The sequence below is a fragment of the Pinus tabuliformis genome, chromosome X, assembly GCF_031772625.1.
Source record: "Pinus tabuliformis cultivar Carrire ecotype Pingquan chromosome X, CPIR1, whole genome shotgun sequence".
NCBI classification, from domain to species: Eukaryota; Viridiplantae; Streptophyta; class Pinopsida; order Pinales; family Pinaceae; genus Pinus; species Pinus tabuliformis.
This window is the reverse complement of record NC_142308.1, coordinates 1,118,107,875-1,118,129,699: the sequence shown is the minus strand read 5'-3', so window position 1 is coordinate 1,118,129,699 and position 21,825 is coordinate 1,118,107,875. Positions and strand designations below refer to the sequence as shown.

At 38.9% G+C, this 21,825-nt stretch overlaps 3 protein-coding genes across 3 annotated transcripts in view; 1 reads left to right on the top strand and 2 right to left on the bottom strand.

The window, feature by feature from the left end:
- LOC149143745 (uncharacterized) overlaps positions 1-19,866 on the top strand; it is a 32,558-nt gene extending 12,692 nt beyond the window's left edge. The window contains exon 2 of the mRNA XM_089448180.1: positions 19,562-19,866. The gene's annotated coding sequence lies outside the window, so the exon portion shown is untranslated. The remainder of the gene's footprint in view (positions 1-19,561) is intronic.
- On the bottom strand, positions 9,117-12,365 carry LOC149143747 (uncharacterized). Its single transcript, XM_089451930.1, has 2 exons — positions 11,094-12,365; positions 9,117-10,808 (listed from the first exon to the last, which is right to left on the bottom strand). Exons 1-2 carry the CDS (start codon positions 12,363-12,365, stop codon positions 9,117-9,119), a joined length of 2,964 nt encoding a protein of 987 aa, XP_089308056.1.
- LOC149143746 (uncharacterized) lies at positions 12,469-13,260 on the bottom strand. The gene has a single exon (XM_089451928.1). The coding sequence runs from the start codon at positions 13,258-13,260 to the stop codon at positions 12,469-12,471; it is 792 nt and encodes a 263-aa protein (XP_089308054.1).
- Positions 19,867-21,825: the final 1,959 nt, after the last annotated feature.

The following is a 21,825-nucleotide window of genomic DNA, read 5'->3' as shown; positions in this document are numbered from 1 at the left end:
ATACTCTTTCCTTTATCTAGGCTTTCTCTTAACTTAGAGTTCAACTTCTTTCTATGACATCAGAGAATCTTTCATGGTTTCCATCCTTCTTATCAGAGTCATCTTGATCATCATTAGTCATATAAATTCCTTCTTGATGCTTATCAATCAAATCAACTTTACTTGCGAATATCTTCAACATCTTGAAGATTATGTACCTGCACAACTTAGACAACAAGTACAACCAAATACATATATAGAAGCATGAACTTAATTATATCATAATCATATAATAATGGAAGCATTAGTCTTTATACATCAAATACCTAAACTTAGTTAGGCTCATAATGAACAAGAAACACATACTTTTATACTTCAACTACTTGTTAGGGTTTTGTCATAAACCCTAGACTTCATCATCAAGACTTTGAGCAACTTAATCAAGATAACAATCCTTATTATATCTAGGGTCTCAATATTTCTTCTAGAGATATGGCATACTCTACTATAGCATATTGCAAACCTTAGAAGCAATTCAAACATGTATAGTTTTATAATGCATCCAACAACTTTAGAATTCATATGTTAGACTTCTACAAGGATTTAATGCAAACCCTAAATTTCATACTAAGCTCCAATAATCAAAACCAATCACAACACAATCTAAGGTTTCAACAATATGACCAACCCTTTTGTAAACCCTAGATTACATTTGAAACAATATCATCTCATCATCTCTTAGAATATCAAACTTTCGCTAGGGCTTAGTTACAAACACTAGAACTTATCAACAAATAGAGTAACATAAATACATATCTAAGATTTCATAATCATGCACCAACATATCAAAAATCCATTAGGTAAGCTCAAGACACAAATATCAAAGTCATACATATAACGATCTTGATTGGACTAGAGTTATGATCAGAGGAACAAACATACACCTAGGGTTTCATTCCTAGTAGCTTACTCTCGATACAAAAGGGTTTTGCTCATAAACACTAATTTACCAAAACCTCAACGTCTAAGAATACACAACCCTAAAGGCCTAGGGTTTCCATAACAATACCAAAACTCCAAACATGGCATCACCATCAAAACCCCAAACATCAAAATAATAGTATTTTCAAGATTTCATCAGTAACCCTAAGTAGGCTAGGGATTTTCACATTATTAATTACATACCCTTAGGTTAGGGTTTTACAGAGAACCTTTTAGGGTTCCACAAACATGATGTTTTAATGAAGGTAGATTTAATTTAATGATTAATTATCCAAACAAGAATCTCTATGATTCAAAAAGTCTTAGACATAACACAGGTTAGTAATGTCAAGCAGATTTAAATGAACATACCTTTATCACGAAGAGAACAAAACTTAAAACATATATTTGAATTGTTTTCTAGATAAACTTTATAGCACATCAATTTCAATGCTTTGTCTTGTAAGATCTTCTCCATAGCCCTTGAGCATATCAACAAGCTTTTCCTAAAGAAGGAAAATATAAAAAGAAATGTTATTATCATATAGTATAAACACATCTAGATAAAAAAAGGAAAACCAAATATAAAATATAATACAAGCAGTAAGGTACTTATCTTTAAAAATGGTGAGAGCTCCCCCCTAATCCAATCTCGAGGGATACCTATAAATTTAACAAAACAATTCAAAAATGTTTTTCCAAAGCATGTTAAACCTATAAATATTAAAAATCAAAATAAAAAACAATTCAAAAACTTTAGAGTAGAAGGATAGAGTCTCTAAGAGTCCCTAACAAATAAGTCTTTGACTTTGGATTCTTCCTTCTTGTTCTTCTATGGTGGTCCTTCATCGACAATATTTGATTGATCCCTAATTCTCTCTCTCTTCCTTGGATTCTCAGACAATCACTTCTATAGTGACCCATCTTGTGACAATTGTAACATTCGATTTTGGATAGGTCTACCTTCCTTCTAGGCCCTTTAGACTTCTTGAAGGTTCCTTTGTTCTTGTGATAAGAAAAATAGGCATTTGAAACTTTCTCCTCTTCATTCTCTTTGTTTCTTACTAATGAAATTCTAACTTCTTCTTGACTGTATGCATTCCATAATTGTTCGAATATAAGAGTTTCCTTCCAAATGTTGATACCTGATGAAAAGACACTCCAAGATGTTGGTAATCCTAGAAGTGCAATGATTACAAGCTCCTTTTTAGTTACTATCTCATTGATTGCTTGGATTTCATCTTTGATTCTAGCTATTCTTACAAAGAAGGATGCCAAAATGTCTTCCTTTGTCATCTTTATAGATATCAATTCATTTTTAAGACTTTCCATTTGACCAAGATTCTTAATTGTGAATAATGTGGATAATGCCTCATATATGGTATGTTGGATATATATGGGATGAGGTTATCCTTTATTCCATCCACCATTAATGTCAAGGCCAATGTCTTTATTTCTCTGAACTTTGCCTTTTCTGCATCACTTGATTCATTTGTAGGCTTCTTTACTTTTCCTTTGACTAGATCCAAGACTTTATTCTTCTCGAAGATGAGATCTATCCTCTTTTTCCATTCCCTATAATTGGATGTTCCTTCTAATTTGTTTTCTCCCTTCATTGAGTTAGACATTGTCCTTGAAGATGGTAGGCTTGACTTCTTATATGATCCTTTTAATAACCCTTATTAAAACTTCTTAAAACGCCTTTCAATAGATTTTCAAGCTGCATTTTTCCTTCTTCTTCACCTTAGCTCTGATACCATGTTAGAAAATCAGAAAGGCAGAAAGATTTTCTTTATGTTGATAATTAGTTGTGATATTCTTATGTACTTATTAACTTTCGTATGTTCTTCTTTTACTTTAGTTCATCAATCAGTTACCAAAACAGTAACACAATGATCACAAACACCAGATGTAGGCGAACAACGAGGGAAAAAACCTATCTTAGGGGAAAACCCAGTCAATAACTCTTCCTTAATAATTTCACGAGATGATCCAAGACTCCATGAACTAGACACAGACTTCCTCCGACCACTAAGTCAACCATTCCCTTCTTCTGCAATTGATAACCTTCAAGCAACAACTTTGACCTAGATGCAACAACGGGACTTCGACCCAACATAACTTTAACCTAGTACTAGCCCAACAAAACCTCGACCCAACAATAGCCCAACAAAACTTGACCCAACAGTAGCCCAGCAAAACTTCCCAACAATAGCCTAGTAAAACTTCGACGCAATAGAAACTTCGATCTTCCAGCAAATAACCCAGTAAATCCACACGTGAGAGAGAGAGAGAGACAACCAAAAAATTTCGATTTTCCTTCTCCAGCAAATCTCCTCCTTCTCTTGGAATTTCACACTTTTTCTACCTCCCCTTGGATATCGAACTTGTGTGAGAGATGTCTTCCAAATGAATCAAACAACTTGTATATATACCCTTTTCGGAAGGCCGAATTACCCTCATGTAGGTCAACTTGATCAGGTAAGGGTCGACTTTGTGTGGAGGTGACAAATGACTTATTTTACTCAATAATAATTATTTTTACATAATTCAAAAGCCGAAGAAGGGTCTCATCAAATGGACAATGACTCTAATGACTTAAGACAAAACCTAGAAGTCCTCAACGGGGACTTTGACCTAAAACATGATGACCCAAGTACGAAACCCATGCTTTACAAAAAATTCTTTCTTTTGATAAATATATTTCATTATGACTCCACTACAATTATGAAGACCAAACCTAGTTAAATTCTTTAACACCTTGCTCGATCTTTGCAACTGGGTAACTCAATCTACCAAGTAATTCACACTACTGGTGTGTTCTCCATCTACCCATCAAGGATAGTTACTATTATAATCTCATTGGTGAACCAACGACCATGATTAGATCCCCATCAATAGTTGAGATCATCTCCAACTCAATATGTGTGAGTTTCTAGAGAATTCTCACCTTTCTCAATTAATTATTGTTAATTAATCATTTTTCTTAAGTTAGACTTAGAAAATATTTAATTATTGATCAGTTAACTTAACTAAGCCATCTCTAGGTGTTTTCTCCTGAAACATTTTCTAGGTTTTGGATATCTTGTGTTATTAAGCCTCTTTGACCAAAGTCGAGACTAGAACATCTGTGTGATGCTACAAAAACTAACACTCCTTCTTAGGGTGGAAGGTGTTCTCTTTATCTCATAACATCCTCCCACATGTTATTGATGTCTGACATCTGTGACAAACTGCCACTGACCACCAACTATTAAACATACTTTGATTCATCTACCACTTTGTAGCTTAACCACCCTACGTCCGCACTGCTGCTGACACTGCATTGTACCACTTGTACTATTTCCAACACTGCATTTTGTTGCCACTGATCTGATGATGTTGTTATCGCTGCAACTACTGCCACTGAGAACATATCTTGAATCAACTGTCTTTATACTGGCTTTACAATTGTCTCCTAAGTCTTTGACTGCTACTAACCTCTGCACTGTGCACTGAGTAACTATGTACGCTGCAACTGCTTGTCGCCCCTCAGCGTCTGACTGCAACTAGCATTGCAATTGTCCCTCAAGTTTTGACTGTGTTGTCCTAAACATTGATCCATTCGCTACTGAATACTGTGGGCCCCTATAACAAGGGTAATGATCCATATGAGGAGTAATATGCAACTATTGCTGCTCCTCTACGGGCTCTACCCAAATCTTTGCAACTCTGGGAACTAGAGCTCAATGTCTCCCCACCTCTCTCATGGAGGTATAGCTACATATAAGGTGAATTTGTCCTCCAACTTGGAAGACAAATTGTCGATCTTTGTCGAAGTTGTTGCCTGCTCCTGCTTCTCCTTCTCGTCCTTCTTCTTCTTCAGACACTAGGTATTATAGTGACCAAACTCACCACATCTAAAGCACTGAATCTTCGACAAATCTTTCTTCTTCTTTTCTTCTCCCTTTGAGCCTTGTCCCTGACTAAGACCTTTCTTTGCCTTCCCCTTTGATGTAAGAGCTACATTCTCCTCTTCCTTCACACCCTGTCTTCCTCCTGTCAATATTCCTTTGCCACGAGCCTAGCCTTGTACTTCTCCATGCTGTCATCTGCAGCATACTTGATCTTATAGATCCACCGAGAACCCAAAACTGACCTATCCTCAGGTCTCGGCACTACCTCCCAAACACCGTTCGTCATGATAGAACTATACTCCTCTACCATGGCATTAATCCACACTTGATGTCGTGTGACCTCCAAATAGTTGAAAGGCTCTACAACTTGTACCACCAATGCTTATTAACTGTCTGGTTGTCTGCGTCCTCTCTTGTTCGTCCTAGGAGCTCCAATAAATTCTTCTACATCTCTCAATGTCTAATGAACCTACCTGTTGGTTTGACCACTAGCGGTGGGAGGATCAACCAACTCCTCATCCTGCCTCTACTGCTCTATCTGTTGCGAAATCACTAGATCTCCTACACCTAAGAACGTGTTGGTATTGGTATCTGTACTTCATCCCGATGACTATGCTTGTGGCGATCCTAGTAGCTACCCTTGCTGTTGGACCAATGGAGCTTCTGCTGGCTCACTCCGATAACTTGTTAGCATCTCACGAGATTTCTTGAAGGCTTTTTCCTCCATAAACTTCACGCCTCATCTCACAATAATCTTCCTGTTGTTAGGAATGTAGATCATGTATGTCTTAGAGGTTTCACTATACCCAACGAAATATCCCCTCTCTGTTGTCTGATCTAACTTGGCACACTTCTCATCTGATACATGGCAATAATCTATGCTACCAAATATCCCGAAGTGATTGACTCCTAGCTTCTTCCCAGAGAAGACTTCTTCTGGTGTTATCTTCCCCAACTCCTTCTGAGGAACCATGTTCTGGATATACATTGTCATGTTACATGCCTCTGCCCATAAGAACTGCGACAAATCTTGGTCATATAACATCGCCTTTTCAGCCCCACTATAGACCCGTTCTTTCGTTCTGTTGCCCCTTTCTGTTGTAGATTGTATGAAGTCGTCCACTCTCTCCTGATGCCTTCCTTCATATAGAAGCCTATGAAGTCACTATTTGTGTACTCACCTCTATTATCTGAGCGAAGCACCTTGATCTGCTTCCTTGTCGCATTCTCTACTAGAGCCTTAAACTCCTCGAAGCGACTGAACACCTCATCCTTGGCCTTTAAGAAATAGATCCAGGTTTTCTTGGAGTGATCATCAATAAAGGTAATGGAGTATTTGTACCCTCCGAGAGATCTATTGGACATAAAGTCGCATATGTCTGGGTGTATGAGATATAGCACACCATTTGATTTGTTGTCACTTCTTGGGAATTCCGCCTTAGCATACTTCCCCAGCACACACCCCTTGCACACATCATCATGTTTTGTGCCTAATTCTATAACACTTGTTACTATCTCCTTGATCATTCTAAGTTCTCCATGATGTAAATTCCCCATCCTATTGTGCCATAACTCATTCAGGTATTTCCCACAGTTGTTGCCATTACTCACTAGTGCCATTCAATTGCAATTTGTTCAATTTGTTGCTTCATACCCCAATTTGTTTCACCTTCTTCCAGTTTTGGTGTTTGATGAACACCTTCTTCCCTACAAAGTGGATGCCATATACCTTATCTTGTAACTAGGATACTGAAATTAGGTTCATACCTAATCCTAGCACATGCAATACATCTGTAACACTGGTGCTTGCTCCTGACTTCCTCTGAATGTCAATGTTATCTCATCAAACTGGAGTGCACTTCGTCCTGTTTCCCATTGTTATCTGGAAGTCCATCTCCTCATTGTAGCTGAAGAAATATTCTCTAACTCTTGTCATGTGAGTTGATGCTCCACTGTCTATATACCAAACTCCCTATGAAGCTAAGCTAGTCAAGCAAGCAAATTTATCCTCCAATCTAGAAGACAATTTTGTAGCCTCTTGAATATCAAATTTGTTTGTGGCCATACTGGAGAGTTCTAGGAAGTTTACTGAAGACATCCTGAGTATAATTTCATGTGCTTTTCTCTTCCACCCAACGCTAATATGCTATTGCAAACACTGCTGCAAACTAATTGCACCCAGATCTGCTCAACGAAATCTCTTATTTTCTCATCGGAACTACTTCCCAGGAGTTGTCTGTGGGAACTTTTGCTGACTTGTTCGAACTTTTCATGCACCTGCAACTGGAAATCAAACCCTCCTACCCAGTAATTCAAAATTCCTAGCTGACCATCTACGCAGATCTAGAAATTGTGCTGCAAAACTCCCTCTGAACCTGCACAAATTTCCTTCTTGCTTCTGAGTTCCTGATCTTTCTTCAAACTTTTTCTGCTACCATGTGAAAATTCTTAATCTATTGCAACAACTGGAAATTATTTTTCTAATTGATTATTATTAAGTGCAATTTATTTTCTATGGCAAACAACGAACAAAATCACAACTGTAATTTTCACCAAAATAAAATATGTTGCAGAAAATAACTGAAACTGAGAAAATTGAGCACAAGTCACAAGTTCACAAGTCGGCCTATTATCGGACATTCAAACCACTATATATAGCAAGAGATATTTGACTTGTTTCAGAAAATCAATCTGCAATTAGGATGTCAAGAATGTCTTGTGAAAGGGTAAATAGAAATTTTCCATCCTCAAAGAAGCATATACAACAAAAGAAGAGAAGGATCAGTGCAAGATAAAAACTTTGTTCTTAATGCATTTATAAGGCCGAAGGTTCAAATTTAGTTCAAAAATACAAGTGAAAAACAAAATTTAGGAAGAATAAGGATCACAAAGAAGCTGACTTGGTGGAAGGAATTTAGGTTATGGTCTAGAAGGTCTTGGTCATCTCATTGTCATATGAATCTACTAAAGAAGAGTTCTTGACTGGGTTTTCCCCTACATATGGGCTTTTACCTTGCTGTGTGCCTACATCTTGTGTCCTATTTTGTTTATTGTTTGGCATTTATCTTGATGAAAGAAAAATATAAATAAGAACCAACAAGCACATAAGAATTTTCACAAGTAAATGTCAAAGATCTAAGAGAAATATAATGCCCTAAAATTTCTCAATAGCACACACACTAAATCGGTTTCCAACTTGGCAAGCGCCAAATGCCTTCTCTTCTCTTCTACCCCATACACACATTGGATCGGTTGCCAACTCGGCAAGCACCCAATGCCTTCTCTTCTCTCGACCTCATAAACACACTGGGTCGGTTGCCAAAATCGGGAAGCACCTGATGCCTTCTCTTCTCTTCTAGCTCAATTTTAGTAAGTGGTTCATCGGCCCCAAGCCAAGCACTTAGTAATAGATAAATATAAATAAGTTCAATCGATATCCCATGAATATTGGCACTACTAATCCCAATAGTATTTTTCTGACTAGAATATAGGTGTATCGCACACCTTCACAAGCCCAGGAAACCCCCATTTCAGGCAATCTAAATGTCCTAAATCAACACAGGCCCAAACAATCCCATACCTACTAAACACATTACACAACACAAGGGCCCAAATAGTCCCATACCTGCATGTCCCAGAAATTACACAACACATGCACATATACACAGTGTACAACACAACACATACACATATACACATTATACAACACAACAAATGCACACGTACAACACATCACATGCATAATACTCATGGCCCGGTATAACATGTACACAACAATGTTGAAAATCCAGAGACCACGTCGTCTCTATCCACAGACACTAGGAAACAATTCATCTAGAGTATTTCTTATGCTTTTTTTTAGACAAAGTTCGGTTGCTATATTTAAGAGCTGAAAAAAGAGTATGATCTCCATGAGTACAATATTTGGATATCACGGATCAGAGGAATTACAAAACGGGTCCCTTCCTTGATCCTTGTTCTAGTCATTCTACCTCTGAAACTACCTAAACTACTATAAATTCTAACATATTGCAAAGACCAAAATTTACAGCTACATAACATAATTAGTCTATTTCTGTATTGCGCTCCTATTCTCTCCAAAAGATTTGTGATTTCCCATGCTTTGAGGCGTTTTTCTGATTGCAGATCTGGTCAGGGTCCTACCCGAATTACCTTTCCTGTCGCCGGCGCAGATTTCTTGTTTCATCTCACTGATTCTGTCAACGGAAGATCGCTTGCTGTTGACTAGATATGTAAGAGTCATGGTAGCGGTTGGAAAGTCACACTGGAATTACAGCTCAGATTGCCAATGGGCCTTTCGCATGCTTTGCTGGCATGCTCATCCGCTTTCCTGTTCAAACTGCGGAGGATGTGGTAATAGTTAACCTCTTCCATTGTCTCGTGGAGGATTTGATTTCGTTGGTTGATCTGCTGGAGAAGAATATTTGGTGTACGCTGCCAGTGTGCCATAAGCCGGATAATTATTGAAGAATCCCCGAACACATTTGCCTTTTTTATCCCCAGTTTGATTAATTGGGTGAGACCCTGGAACAGGGCTAGCCCTTCGGCTCTGTTGTTTGAGTTCTCTCCAAGTCCCCACTCATAATGGAGGATGCAGTCTCCATTAGCATTGCAAATAAGGCCCCCTGCACCGGCCAGACCCGGATTCGATTTAGATGCGCCATCAAAAAATAAGCAGAAGGTGTTGCAGTTGCTCAACCAGTTAGTGAAATCCTTTTCCTTTAGTCGCAGTTTCCATGCGCTTTTCCTTGCTTTTGCCTTTGTCCCCCTCCTACTGACTTCCTGAGCACTGGATTTGTTCTCCAGAACATAGCTGAGTAGATTTTGTTCCTCCATACTATAGTTTGCTGCATCGATCCTGCCAGTGGTATGATTTGTAATTGACTCTAGGGCCAACATTTTGGCTTTATGGCAGATTTTCCTGGTATTGGTACCTTTATCTTGAAAAACCTTACCGTTTCGTGCTAACCAGATGCGCCATAGAAGCGTGAGTGGCAAGGTATTCCATACTCTTTGAACCAGTTTACTTCTTTTCTCTTTCCAAGGGCATTCCTTCCTCCATTTATAAATCGTTTTTGCTATGGTGGTTTGAGGCTCCCAGTGTGTTTCTCCCATTGAGGCCATTTTCTTCCAGCATTCACCTGCCACCGGGCACTCTATAAATAAATGTTGCATCGTTTCTTCTAATCTGCAACAGTTTGGGCATCTGGATGGGCCCATTATGCCTCTTTTTCTTAGATTTTCCGTTGTTAATGTTTTGCCTTTCAGAAGAATCCAAATGAAGAACTTTACCTTGGGGGGTGCCTCTGCTCTCCATACGATTTTCCAGTGGTTCCAGAGATCCGGTTGATATGTGCTGTCGCAGAGGTATCGATGTCCTGCTTTTACTGTGTATTGTGTTCCAGTTAGATCCCATCGATACCCATCCAATATGCCTTCTTGAACAGGGGCTTTGCTGTGGAGGAGCTTCTTTAGTGCGTTGAGGCTGGATTCTAACACACTGGGGGGGTCCGGAAATTTCCATCCTGTCCAGGCATGAGTATGGGAGTCCCAACTTGAGATTTGAGATAAGTGGAGAAGTCCTTTATCGTTGAGCCAGTTTATGACCGGGATTACCTCTGCTTTTGATCCCATAGGTTGCTGCCCAAGGATTTTATCTTTAGAGAAATTGATACTGTTTCCCCCGCCAGGGACCTTGGATATATTTTGTTGCATAAAGGGAATAGCCTTCTTGCAGAGCTGCCAGATTTTTGTACAATCTCTATTAGGAATATTGGACTCCAGGAGCTGCTGCCTTGTACAGTTTAAGTATTTTACCTCCAAAACCTTCTTCCACCATACTGTTGGCCCTGTGATCAATCTCCATACAATTTTTGCTCCAAGGGCCAAATTTAGAAGCTTTGGGGATCTAATGCCTAGTCCTCCTTTTTCCTAAGATTGGATTATACTCTTCCAGCTAACTAGATTAAATTTATTTTTATCCGTTTTCCCTCCTTGCCAAAGGAAATGTTTAATCACTCTTTCCATTTTCTGATGGAAAACAGCTGGAGCTTGATATAAAGAAAAACGATATATGGGGAGAGAGACAATGCTGGATTTTAGAAGGATCAATCTTCCTGCTGGGTTCAACCACATTGTGCCCCACTGCTATATTTTCCTCTTGATTTTGTCAAGGATCTCATTCCAGGTCTCAGCTTTCAAGGGCCCCAAACTTACTGGCATTCCTAAGTAGGAGAAATGGTTCCAGGCTAGGGTGCAGGAGACTCCAAATATGCTTGCAATACTGTGGATAGTATGATTTGCTGCGTTCCATCCATAAATACAGCTTTTTAGCTGGTTGACTTTCCCTCCAGAGTATTCCATGTACTGGTCCAAGAGCTTCTTAAATCGCCTTGCTATTGTGGTGGATGCTCCTCCTATAAGCATAGTATCATCCGCAAACTGAGAATGGTTAATATTCTTTGTTCCATTTTCGATCTTTATGCCAGTGATTAGCCCAACTCTCCGGTTATAGTCTAAGGCTTGACTGAATGATTCAGCCATGAGGATGAACAAATAGGGAGAAAGTGGGCAACCTTGCCTGAGACCACGGGTTGCTTGGAAAGCTGCACATGATCTCCCATTAACCAAGGGGGAGATCCAAGGCCCAGTAATGCAAGCTGCAATCATAGCGATGAAGGAAGGGTCAAACCCCATTTTGTGGAGAACAACAAACAGATAGGAGTGTCTTACTCTATCAAAAGCATTTGCGAGATCCAACTTTAATACGAATCCTTTTTCTTTCCTGGTTAAACTCGAGTGGATGGCCTCTTGAACAAGAAGAATAGAATCAGTGATGTGCCTGTTAGGGAGAAAACCCCCTTGGTTTTCAGAAATCAGGGAGGGGAGGAGAGGCTTAAGCCTGGTTGCCAATATTTTTGAGATAATTTTGTAGGTTGAGTTGCATAACGAGATTGGCCGGAATCTCGAAAAGGAGGAAGGGCGATTTTCTTTTGGAATCAAAGCAAGATAAGTAGAATTTGTGAATCCACCCATTTTACCTTTTTTCATCACCCATCGGATCATCTTTAGAAGATCTTTTTTTATCATTGACCAATATTCCCGAAAGAAGCTAATGGGAAACCCATCTGGTCCTGGGGCCTTGTCAGGGTGCAAACTCCAAATAGCTGTTTTGATTTCCTCTTCTTCTACTTCTTTCCTAAGATTGTTATTCATTTCATGTGTGACCCCTTTAGGCAGGTATTGGAGCATGCTTGAGTAATCTTCTGCGTCTTTGTCTTCAGTCAGTAGATTGCCAAAATGCTTGGTGGATGCTTCCTTTATATCTTCCTGTGCGCTATATCGGTTTCCTTCATTATCCATTATCATGCTCACTGTATTTTTAATCTTTCGAACAGTGGTTTGTTTATGGAAATATGCTGTGTTTTTATCTCCTTCCTGCAACCAGAGTTGCCTAGATTTCAATCTCCATTTTATCTCTTCCTCCATGTAGATTTGATTTAGCTGTGCGTATAAACTGCCTTCTTGTTCTTTGTTGTGCTGAGTTAGCCCTTGCGCTTCAATTTTCTGCTACACATCTTCTAGATCTTGTTTAACTTTCTTTTTTTTTTAATTCAGGCTCTTGGTAATTGTTCCTTGCCCAGTTCTTTAAGGCCTGCTTTACTCTTTTAAGTTTTGTTTCCCATATATAACTTGGAGAGCCCTCTACATGGCGGATCCATGTCATTTGCACCACTTCTTTTGCAGCTGGTATCCGGTTCCATATGGCGCTGTATTTGAAGGGTATGGGCCCAAGCGGGCAGTGGCTTTGAAGAGTTAAAGTTATCGGGTAGTGGTCAGAAGCCGACATATTGAGGATATTTGAATAGCCCGTTGAGAAGGAAGAGAGGTATGCTATGCTGATAAGAAATCTATCGAGCCGTTCCATGATATTGCTGGCACCGATTCTTCTATTGCTCCAGGTATACTTACGGTTCTTGGGTATGACATCCACTAACTCCTGCTCCTGAATAATGGTCTCCAAACGGTTTCTGGAAGGGTCTGGTATAAAATTACCTCCTCTTTTTTCATTAGCATGCAGAACTAGATTAAAATCTCCTGCTACAATGATATTGGAATTCTGATCCCCCTCTATACTTGCTTTCAGAGTGTCCCAGCATATCTCTTTTTCTCTATATTGATTTGGAGCATAAACGTTATAAACCGTTACTGATTGTTCTCCAGTTCTATTTTCAAGAGCGGTTCGGATCCAATTTTGGTGAACATTGGTAGAGTTGCACATCCATTTGTTGTTGTCCCATAGGGTTACTATGCCGCCTGAGGCTCCTCTTGCTTCACTTGCGCTTCCAAGGAAATGTTTCTGTTGGCTAATTATTCTATTCATATCACACTGATCTTGCTTTGTTTCCTATATAAGCATGATTTCAGGTCTCTCACTATGAATTAAATCCTTGAGGGCAGCTAACTTGGAGGGGTGCCCTAATCCCCTGCTGTTCCATGATAGGATTTTCATCATGATATACTGGAGATATGGAGAGGTGCTCGCCTCTCTTGGCCTTTGTTGCTGGTTTCTTTTTCCAGATGCCCAAGAATACAGGTTTCTATTGGTGTCTGAGTGCCCAATGCTATGTCTTTTTGAGCGCTTTCGTCCCTCTGTTGTTTAGCTGATTTTCTTCCAGGTCCTTGCTTTTTAGGGGCATCACTGGGCGCTCCATGATCCTTTGAGGAGCTCCTGGTAATTCTTGATAAAGGAGGTTCAGATGGGGGTTGTAATGGGAGAGGAGGAGATTGGAGGGGAGGAGGATCGGCGGAAGGGAGATCAGGGCCAGATTCTGCCTCGGAGAGGATCGCGAAGGGGTTAGAAGAGGGGGGGAGAGGCGGATCGGGGATCAAAGGGGATGTGGAGGGAGGGGGCAGATTGGAGGATCCAGGGACATCAGGTTCCATAGCAGATTTGAGGGGAGGAGATGATTTTTTCTTCTTTACCGATTCCCAGTGACCATCTTGCTCTTCATTATCTACATTGACAATTTTTGTACATCTATTTGCAAAGTGTCCGTATTCGTGGCATACCTTGCATTTAAAGGGTATCTGCTCGTAGTCCAGTTGCTGGATGTGGCTCCAGTCATCCACTCTCAGCTTTATCGCTTCTGGTAATCCTCGACCTAGATCAACTTCCACACAGATCCTTGCGCATGCCTGCATGTTGTCCTTGGGTTCGCTGCGATCTATGTATTTTCCCACCGCATTCCCTATTGCCTTAACTGAATCATCCCCCTAGCAGTGAAGGGGAAGGTGAGGCAATCGAACCCATACTGGAACAGCACTCGGAATATCCAGTTCTGGATCGAAGTCCGGGGTCCATTTGTTGAGGTAGAGACCCCTGGAGTCCATAAAATATGGTCCGTTCCTGAATATCAGATCTTTGTCCTCCTTTGTCTCAAAATGAAATGTGAAATATCCTCTGCCACAGAATCTGATGGATATTTTACCCTGAATCTTGTCCGACCAGTTTTGTTCTACCCATCTTTGAACTGTTCTGGGCGATGGCCAAAGTCCTGTAAATTGCCCTATTAATCCTTTTTCAGCCAGGGAAAGGGCTGCCATGCGTGGGATAGCAGGCGGTAGCTGAACTTCTTGCAATATGTCAAGTTTCTTTACAAATTTTGTTGCTGCTGGTCTTGGCCGCTGCGGAGGGAGGGATCTCACAAGGTTGGAGAAGGCCCATTGCTGATCCGGATCCCCGCAGGGTGGATCCGGAGGATCCATGCTGGTGCGTTCGCAGCTCGGAGGCACAGTCGCAGGCTCGAAGCGCTCAGAGAAACTCTGTGCATCGACAATAACGCTTTTATTACTTTGAGTATTTCTTATGCTTTATTGCATGCATTCACAATCCAAATCCCGGGCCAATGGTTTCTTCAATTATCCATGTTTGTCCCAACATGTTAGAAATATGAATATTCACATGGGCATAATATAAGAATCATATTCACATGATACTAAAATCATAGATCAGCCAAGGCTACTTTTGTCCAATTGATTTCTCACACAACTAGGAATCTTACATGCCATCCACATTTACATTAAATGAATTTTAAACCATAATTCTTCCACAAGAATGACTCCTAACCAAACCTATTAGTCACAACAACATTCATATATGCATATAAACATTAGCATGTTCATAAACATATAACAGATTTACACATGTAAATTGAGTTAAGGTCAAGAGAACCTCCTTTGTGTTATTTCCATGACTGCCATATCATTGTTCATTATCCCACAAACTAAACTCGTCCATTCATTGTTATATTTAAGAGCGACACTCCAACATACACTAGCAATGGTCTTTCCTAAACCATCGCCCAAACCTAGCCTTCCTCAATTTTGTTCATGGTCTTTAATTATTCATAGAGCCCATTTTAGGTTGTGTTTATGTTGGTTCTCTTCTCTCTTACGAGAACCCTGTGGATTTCTTGCCACACCAAATAATTTTTCCCTAGCCCCAAGCATGACATTCGTAAGGCAGAAAATTTGAAAAGGAAAGCGAGGATAACCAATACAAAAAGGCAATCGCAACAACAATTATAAAAGTTTCAACAAAATAACATGGCCATGCACAAATGTATAATAAAAAAATGATAAGAAGTCAATACATTTAAAACCACAACACGTAAGGAGGTCGGCCTGACCCTACCTGGGTATAATACATGATTGAGTGCAACACCATGTAGACCCTGGCTTTCAAGTCGACCACCTCGATTCTCGACTAGGGCCCCACCCAACTACTCACGCTCTTCTAGTCAAGCTCGAACTCATTCTGAGTTCGACCTTTCAATTTGACCTCCCGACCCTAACTTGGCAAGTCCCATAAGTGAATTCAACCTATTTTGTGAGCTTTTATATGTAGAAAATATTTTATTGTCTTTCTAATTTCACACAACCCTGAACAATACTGAATCTGACTACCTGCAAAGAGATAAAACTTTCCATCTACGAGATTAAGAATTGAAATCTGAAGAGCTCGTGAACCCTTTCCAGTGCCCCTTGATCATGGAATCCATCTAGTGACATGCTCACACTATCAACTAGGTTGAAACACACATATGAGCTTACTCCCATAATTTGCTAGGATGAAAACAAAACATTAGAGTTTAATTATCATATATATAAGATGTCAAGTATGCAAGGAGAAGGGTCTTGCAGTTTGTACGCCTATAAATATATGTAAATGCATATCTATTTCTAACTGAGGCATATGAGTTTGACATTTTCGAATTCATCTGATATGTTTCATCTAACTTATTTTAAACATTATGTTTGAATTTTTTTTTGGACAATTTCAGAGGGGCTAAATAAAAAATCAATAACTTAAAATATACAAAATGAAAAAAATTCAGAAAATAAAAATATCTTCGTTTACAAGTCCTCTTCAAAAGGGCACTCTTGGTTTTTGAATTTATTTAAATAGTAGAAAAAACTCTTACTTGAACACGTATCTGCAAAATGCAATTGAAATATTACTTCTCCAACTTCAAAAAATAATAAAAAATATAATTTTGCATTAAAAGATAATTTTTCAATATGCATAACTTATCTCTGTGTGTGTAGACCATGCTTAGATATATCTATTTTTTAAATTACACATTTTAGACTAAGTTATGTTACGTGAACACACGCATGACATTTAAGATGTGCGAAATTTGCAAGAACAAACATTTCATTTAATGGAAGATTGACAAATTATAAAACACTCTTTTTTTGCAAAAAATATCATTAGGACAACAACATAATTCTCCACAAATTGTATTTTTACACTGAATCAAAATTCACTCAGGTGCAGAGATACAACCACCCCATGCACCCAACAAACATACTAAGTTGTAAGTCTATAACACATATAGAGATCAAGAATGTAACTATTTCTCAAGTCACACAGAACTACTCCAGTTTCTCAAAATCATGTAGGAATCATTCCACACATTCATAATAGCACACAAACAATTCAGTAAGTGAGGTTCTGCATTCAAATTTACAAAAGCACTTATCTAATAATGAAGAAACTTGGTAATTGAGATTGGGAGTCTAACTCTCCACCCAACCTTGGACGAGCTACAACCAATCTTTCTTGCAATTGTCACCCCTGACCCAGATTTTAGAGTTTGAGGAGAGCTTTCAGAGGAATTTTAAACCGATATTATCAGCTAAAACAGGGTGTCTTGAGGCTGCGTCACCTCCACCCACCAACTACCAAATTAATCAAGTAAAAGCAGTGAACCACCTCACCGACATATGACCATCTTCTACTCAGGAAATTAGACCAACATCATCAGCTAAAAGAGGGTGTCTCAAGGCCACACTGCCTTACCACCTTCCTCTTGTAATCGACCAACTGCCCTTGTCTTTTGGTGGGTCTGCACTCCAACCACTTTGGCAGCACAACCCATACTCTCATTAACTTTTGTCCTCTCTTGCTTGTTGCTATTTCCTAAAGAGAACTTGGGCATGTCCTTCATTTCTAGCTGAATTTTTAATAAGCAGTCAACCCATTATTGATATTTAAAACAACCAACTTCCTTAAGCAATCTCTCTCCTCCAGCACTACAATTTGTGTCCCTTCTTAGCCATTTTAATTTATGGTTATATAAATGCAAGGAATTATTTTTATTGTTTACAAGAGGAATTTACCCACAGGGGATGTCACACTTGTGCCAACTACATTGATAATCTCAAAAGTAGAACTTATCAAGTCCCTATTTTTGTCATTGTACAAGACCTGCAATGCCTTTTAAATAAGTTTGTAGTATTATCTTTTGTAAATGTGCTCCTCCTTTAAAGACCTTCAGTGCTCCTAGTTATAAATCGTTTCCACCAATGCTAATTGACACAGAGTGTTCTGCAAAAGAGATCTTGACCCCCTTGGTTCAAGAAGTCATTGATAAAATGGGCAATCATCAATATACTGTCATAGGCACATTCCAAATAAATTCAAGGAAACATTAACCATATGAGTTGTCTATAATTTTCTCCACCTTTGTCTTAACACAACCTACCGTCTTGAATTTGGTGATTAATATGGACAATTGCACACCATGGAGGGCCTTCGAATTACTTGGATTAACAAGAGTTCAGTACATGCTACTAAACATATTGACCCAAATCTGGTGCTTTTTACCTTCAAAATTTTAGAGTGCAAAATTTCAAAAGTTGCGACAAGTGGAATTAAAATATTTGGTGGGAGGTGTTTATTTTTATTTATAAGAAAGGCATATTTCATGTGTGATAGAGAGCTCAGAGTACTTTCATTCGGGTACTGGTTTTCTTTCCACCTTGACTATGAGATCAATGGCTCTCATAATATAGATATGTGAAATGCAAAATACAGAGTCTTCAGAGTAAGTTCGTTGTGTTGAGTGTGTAGGACTTCCACACTCCGCACAATGATCTTCTTCTGCACTTCAAAGACTCCACACTTCTTTACCTCCGCATCTCCACACTTAATGCTTCACAACACTTCAAAACATGGAGACAATTCATATCCTGTGGTGTGGAAACGCAAATGCAGCGACAAAATCTTTGACTCATCATACTACAACTCCCTTATATATGTTATTTCATATTCCCTATTCCATTGCATTTTATTATTTCAAAATATAAATATATATTATTTCATTTTCATTTTCATTAAAATAATAATCACTTAATCTTTTTTTAAATTAAAATTTACTTGTATATCCTTGTTTCATCTTGTTTCATGCCTATGTATTCCATGACTAAAGTAATGGCCACACCAAAAATTCACTATTAAGTGCAAATGGTGGACAACCAATAATCATCAAACAATAATACAAAATGTAAGAGTTGGATGTTGTTTCATAACCAATTTGAGTGTTAATGTTCTGCCATAACCATAACTTTTAGATTGGATAATTACTATTGAACATGTATAGTGGGATGCGTTGTGCGACTTGTTGTCTATACAACTTGGAATCCAAATTCTTGGAGCTTTGTCTAACGTTAAACAACTAACTAACAACAGTTGAATTGGAACTTAACATTAGTAGCCATAATAAATTGCCGAATAAAATCACAACCTTAAATCATTGAAAAGTGTGGAGGCAATGTCCGAGAACGAACTTGTATTTGAATTCTTTCACATTTTGAATGGGAAAACATCAATTTGCAATAGAATATGAAAACTTTAGTCTGTCACACTAAGGTTTTGTTGTTGAATGCACTCCAATTTACAGCGCACTTGACTGGGTTCGGCTTTCCTCTCATTAAATACCGCAATGTCATTTTCAATCCTGTATTTCATGTGTGATAGAAAACTCAGATCAGAGCACTTTCATTCAAGTACTTATTTTCTCTTTTCCTTATTTTCTTTCCACCCTAAGCATGGAGATCAATGGCTCTCATGATATAGTTGTGTGGAATGTAGAATATAGAGTTTTCACACTAAGTTCACTACGAACAAAGAGCACATGACAAGTTTTTCATTGTACAGAGTGCAGATGTGCGGAGGAAGTTTTCATTGTGTTTTCTCTGCATCTCCACTTTTTTTTTTAACTTGAATAATTTGCAACCTATGGCATGCATTGTTTTATGCTCAGAAAACTTATACTCGAATGTATTTATAATTTAATACACATATTCATTGACGACTGCTTTTATATTTGCATCAGGAGAGGAAGTGAGGCAGATAATACGCAGATTTCAGTATTCTCATGAAGTGCGCAGAGGCAGGAATAATGAAAGATTGCATTGTAAAAACAAAGCATTCTCAAATAATAACAAAACATGGACCTCGCACTATCGCACCATCATATTGATAACTATTAATCTTGTTATATAAGCTTGTTATATTTTATGAATAATACGACGCCTTATTATGTTCTATGAATATAGGATGTTGAAATTATTAGTTGATGACAAAAAGAATATTATGTACATTTTAATTACGTTTAATGAATAAAAGGATGTCTTATTATGTTTTATGAATAATAAGATGTTGAAATTATTAGTTCACGATTAAAAACAATATTATATATAATTTTTATATTTGCCTATTAGATGTTTTACAGTCAAATTGCTTTGACTTTCCATTAATTTTGAATTTTTTAAAAATATTTTATAAAGTGTATTAAAGTTTTGAAAAAAATAACTATTAAACTCAATATTTTGATAATAAAAAATAATTTTTGAAATTTGAATTTCTATTTTCTTATTGATTCATATAGATGAAATGACTAATTTTATGGGGTTATAAATATAATGTCAAAAATAAAAATTCAAAAAAACTATATGCCACCAAGTGTCATAATAGTACATACATCAAATCTCAATATTTATTTTAAAAAGTACACACATCAACTTTCAATATTTATGAAAATTTCATATATATATATATATATATATATATATATATGCCACCAAGTGTCATAATAGTACACACATCATGTGAAACACAATTCACTTCCAAAAGAGGGGTGGAGGCCATAGGGCCTAGACAGTGACCAAGAGGCATACAGGAGGAAGACAGATGGTTGCAGTTCAGAAAAGGACGTCAGAGCCGGGTTCGATGCAGGAGATAGGTGGATGCGGACGGCAGATGAGATCAGCCCCGAAACAATAAACCAAACCCATGTGTGGCTTAAGAAAATGGAGGTGGGAAGAAAAACAGGTTGAAGCAGTAAGCTTAGTAGCACTGCCACCCTCAGCCCACAGCACGCAAACGACGGAAGCTTGGAGAAGGGTGATTTTCATGCTTAGAAATTACCAAGGTGTAGCCAGCAGTGACCAAGGAGCATTCGACAAGAGGATGGTCAACCCGAATGACACCGTTGATTTGGACCTCGAACTTAGCAACAACCTGTCGGTCTGGGTTCTGGAGGTTACAGACCAAAACATCGAACAGTATATATGTCCAGCTGGACGACATGGAAAGGAAACACGAGGTTTGGAGGAGGCCTGGAAACAGAAGGAAACCCTAGGGCTGCTGGAGGACAACCTAGGTCTGTCGTTTCTGAACAGCCGAAAAGAATTTGAAGCAGCGACATCTAAAATACCACAAGTCTTGAAAACCCCCATCCCCTTAGCCTCTTCTATTTCAGAGGGTTAGAAGATGTAGTGATTAGTTGTGGCTTTAGAAGCAACGAGAAATATAACCTAGGCTTTACGCTGGGAGAGGAGCAAGGAAAAACCGAAGAGCCGTGTTGGAGTCTAGATCAGACGATAAAATTCCAAAACCCCCTCAGCCACAGTCAGGCAAAGAAGAAAAATCAGGTCTCGGGGTCTAGGTTTGCGGGGATTCTGAAATTTTTAGAGGGTTTTGAGACAGATGGGAAGACTGTGGAGGGGGTCTGAAGTAGGGGAAGGAAGCAGATCTGTTAGAGACAGAGGGAAGGGGCAAAGGCAGACAAGTAGAAGGCAAGCCAGAAAGAGGGAACGGGTTTACCCTGGAAGAAAGGAGTGCAAGAACACTCCAAGTAGCATCAACAAATGTGGAAGCGACCACTCGGCGTAGGGAGGAAGGGACACGACAGAGGCAGGCGGGGGAGAAGAGGAAAAATCCCAAAATAATCAAGAGGAAAGAATCAGTAGCAAATCTGATTCTTGGCATGAATGTGACAATAGACGAAGCCATGGAAGTCGCGGATCTAACGCTGGTTGGAAGGGCAGGGGGGGAAACATTCAGCTAACTTCATTCAGGAGTGGGTTTCCCATCACTGGAAGGCAACCCCGATTTAGTCTTTCAAGTCTCAACGCTAGCAAAGGGATGGTTTATGGTAAAATTCGAGAAAAAAGAAGTAGCGGACTGGGTGTTGGAAAGGAATTAGGCTTTCGGGAGGAACCCGATTCTAATCAAACGATGGAACCCATTGTTTGATGCTCAGAGGGAACGAGTTGACGAACTACCAGTTTGGGTCCGCTTGCCAGGGCTCCCTCC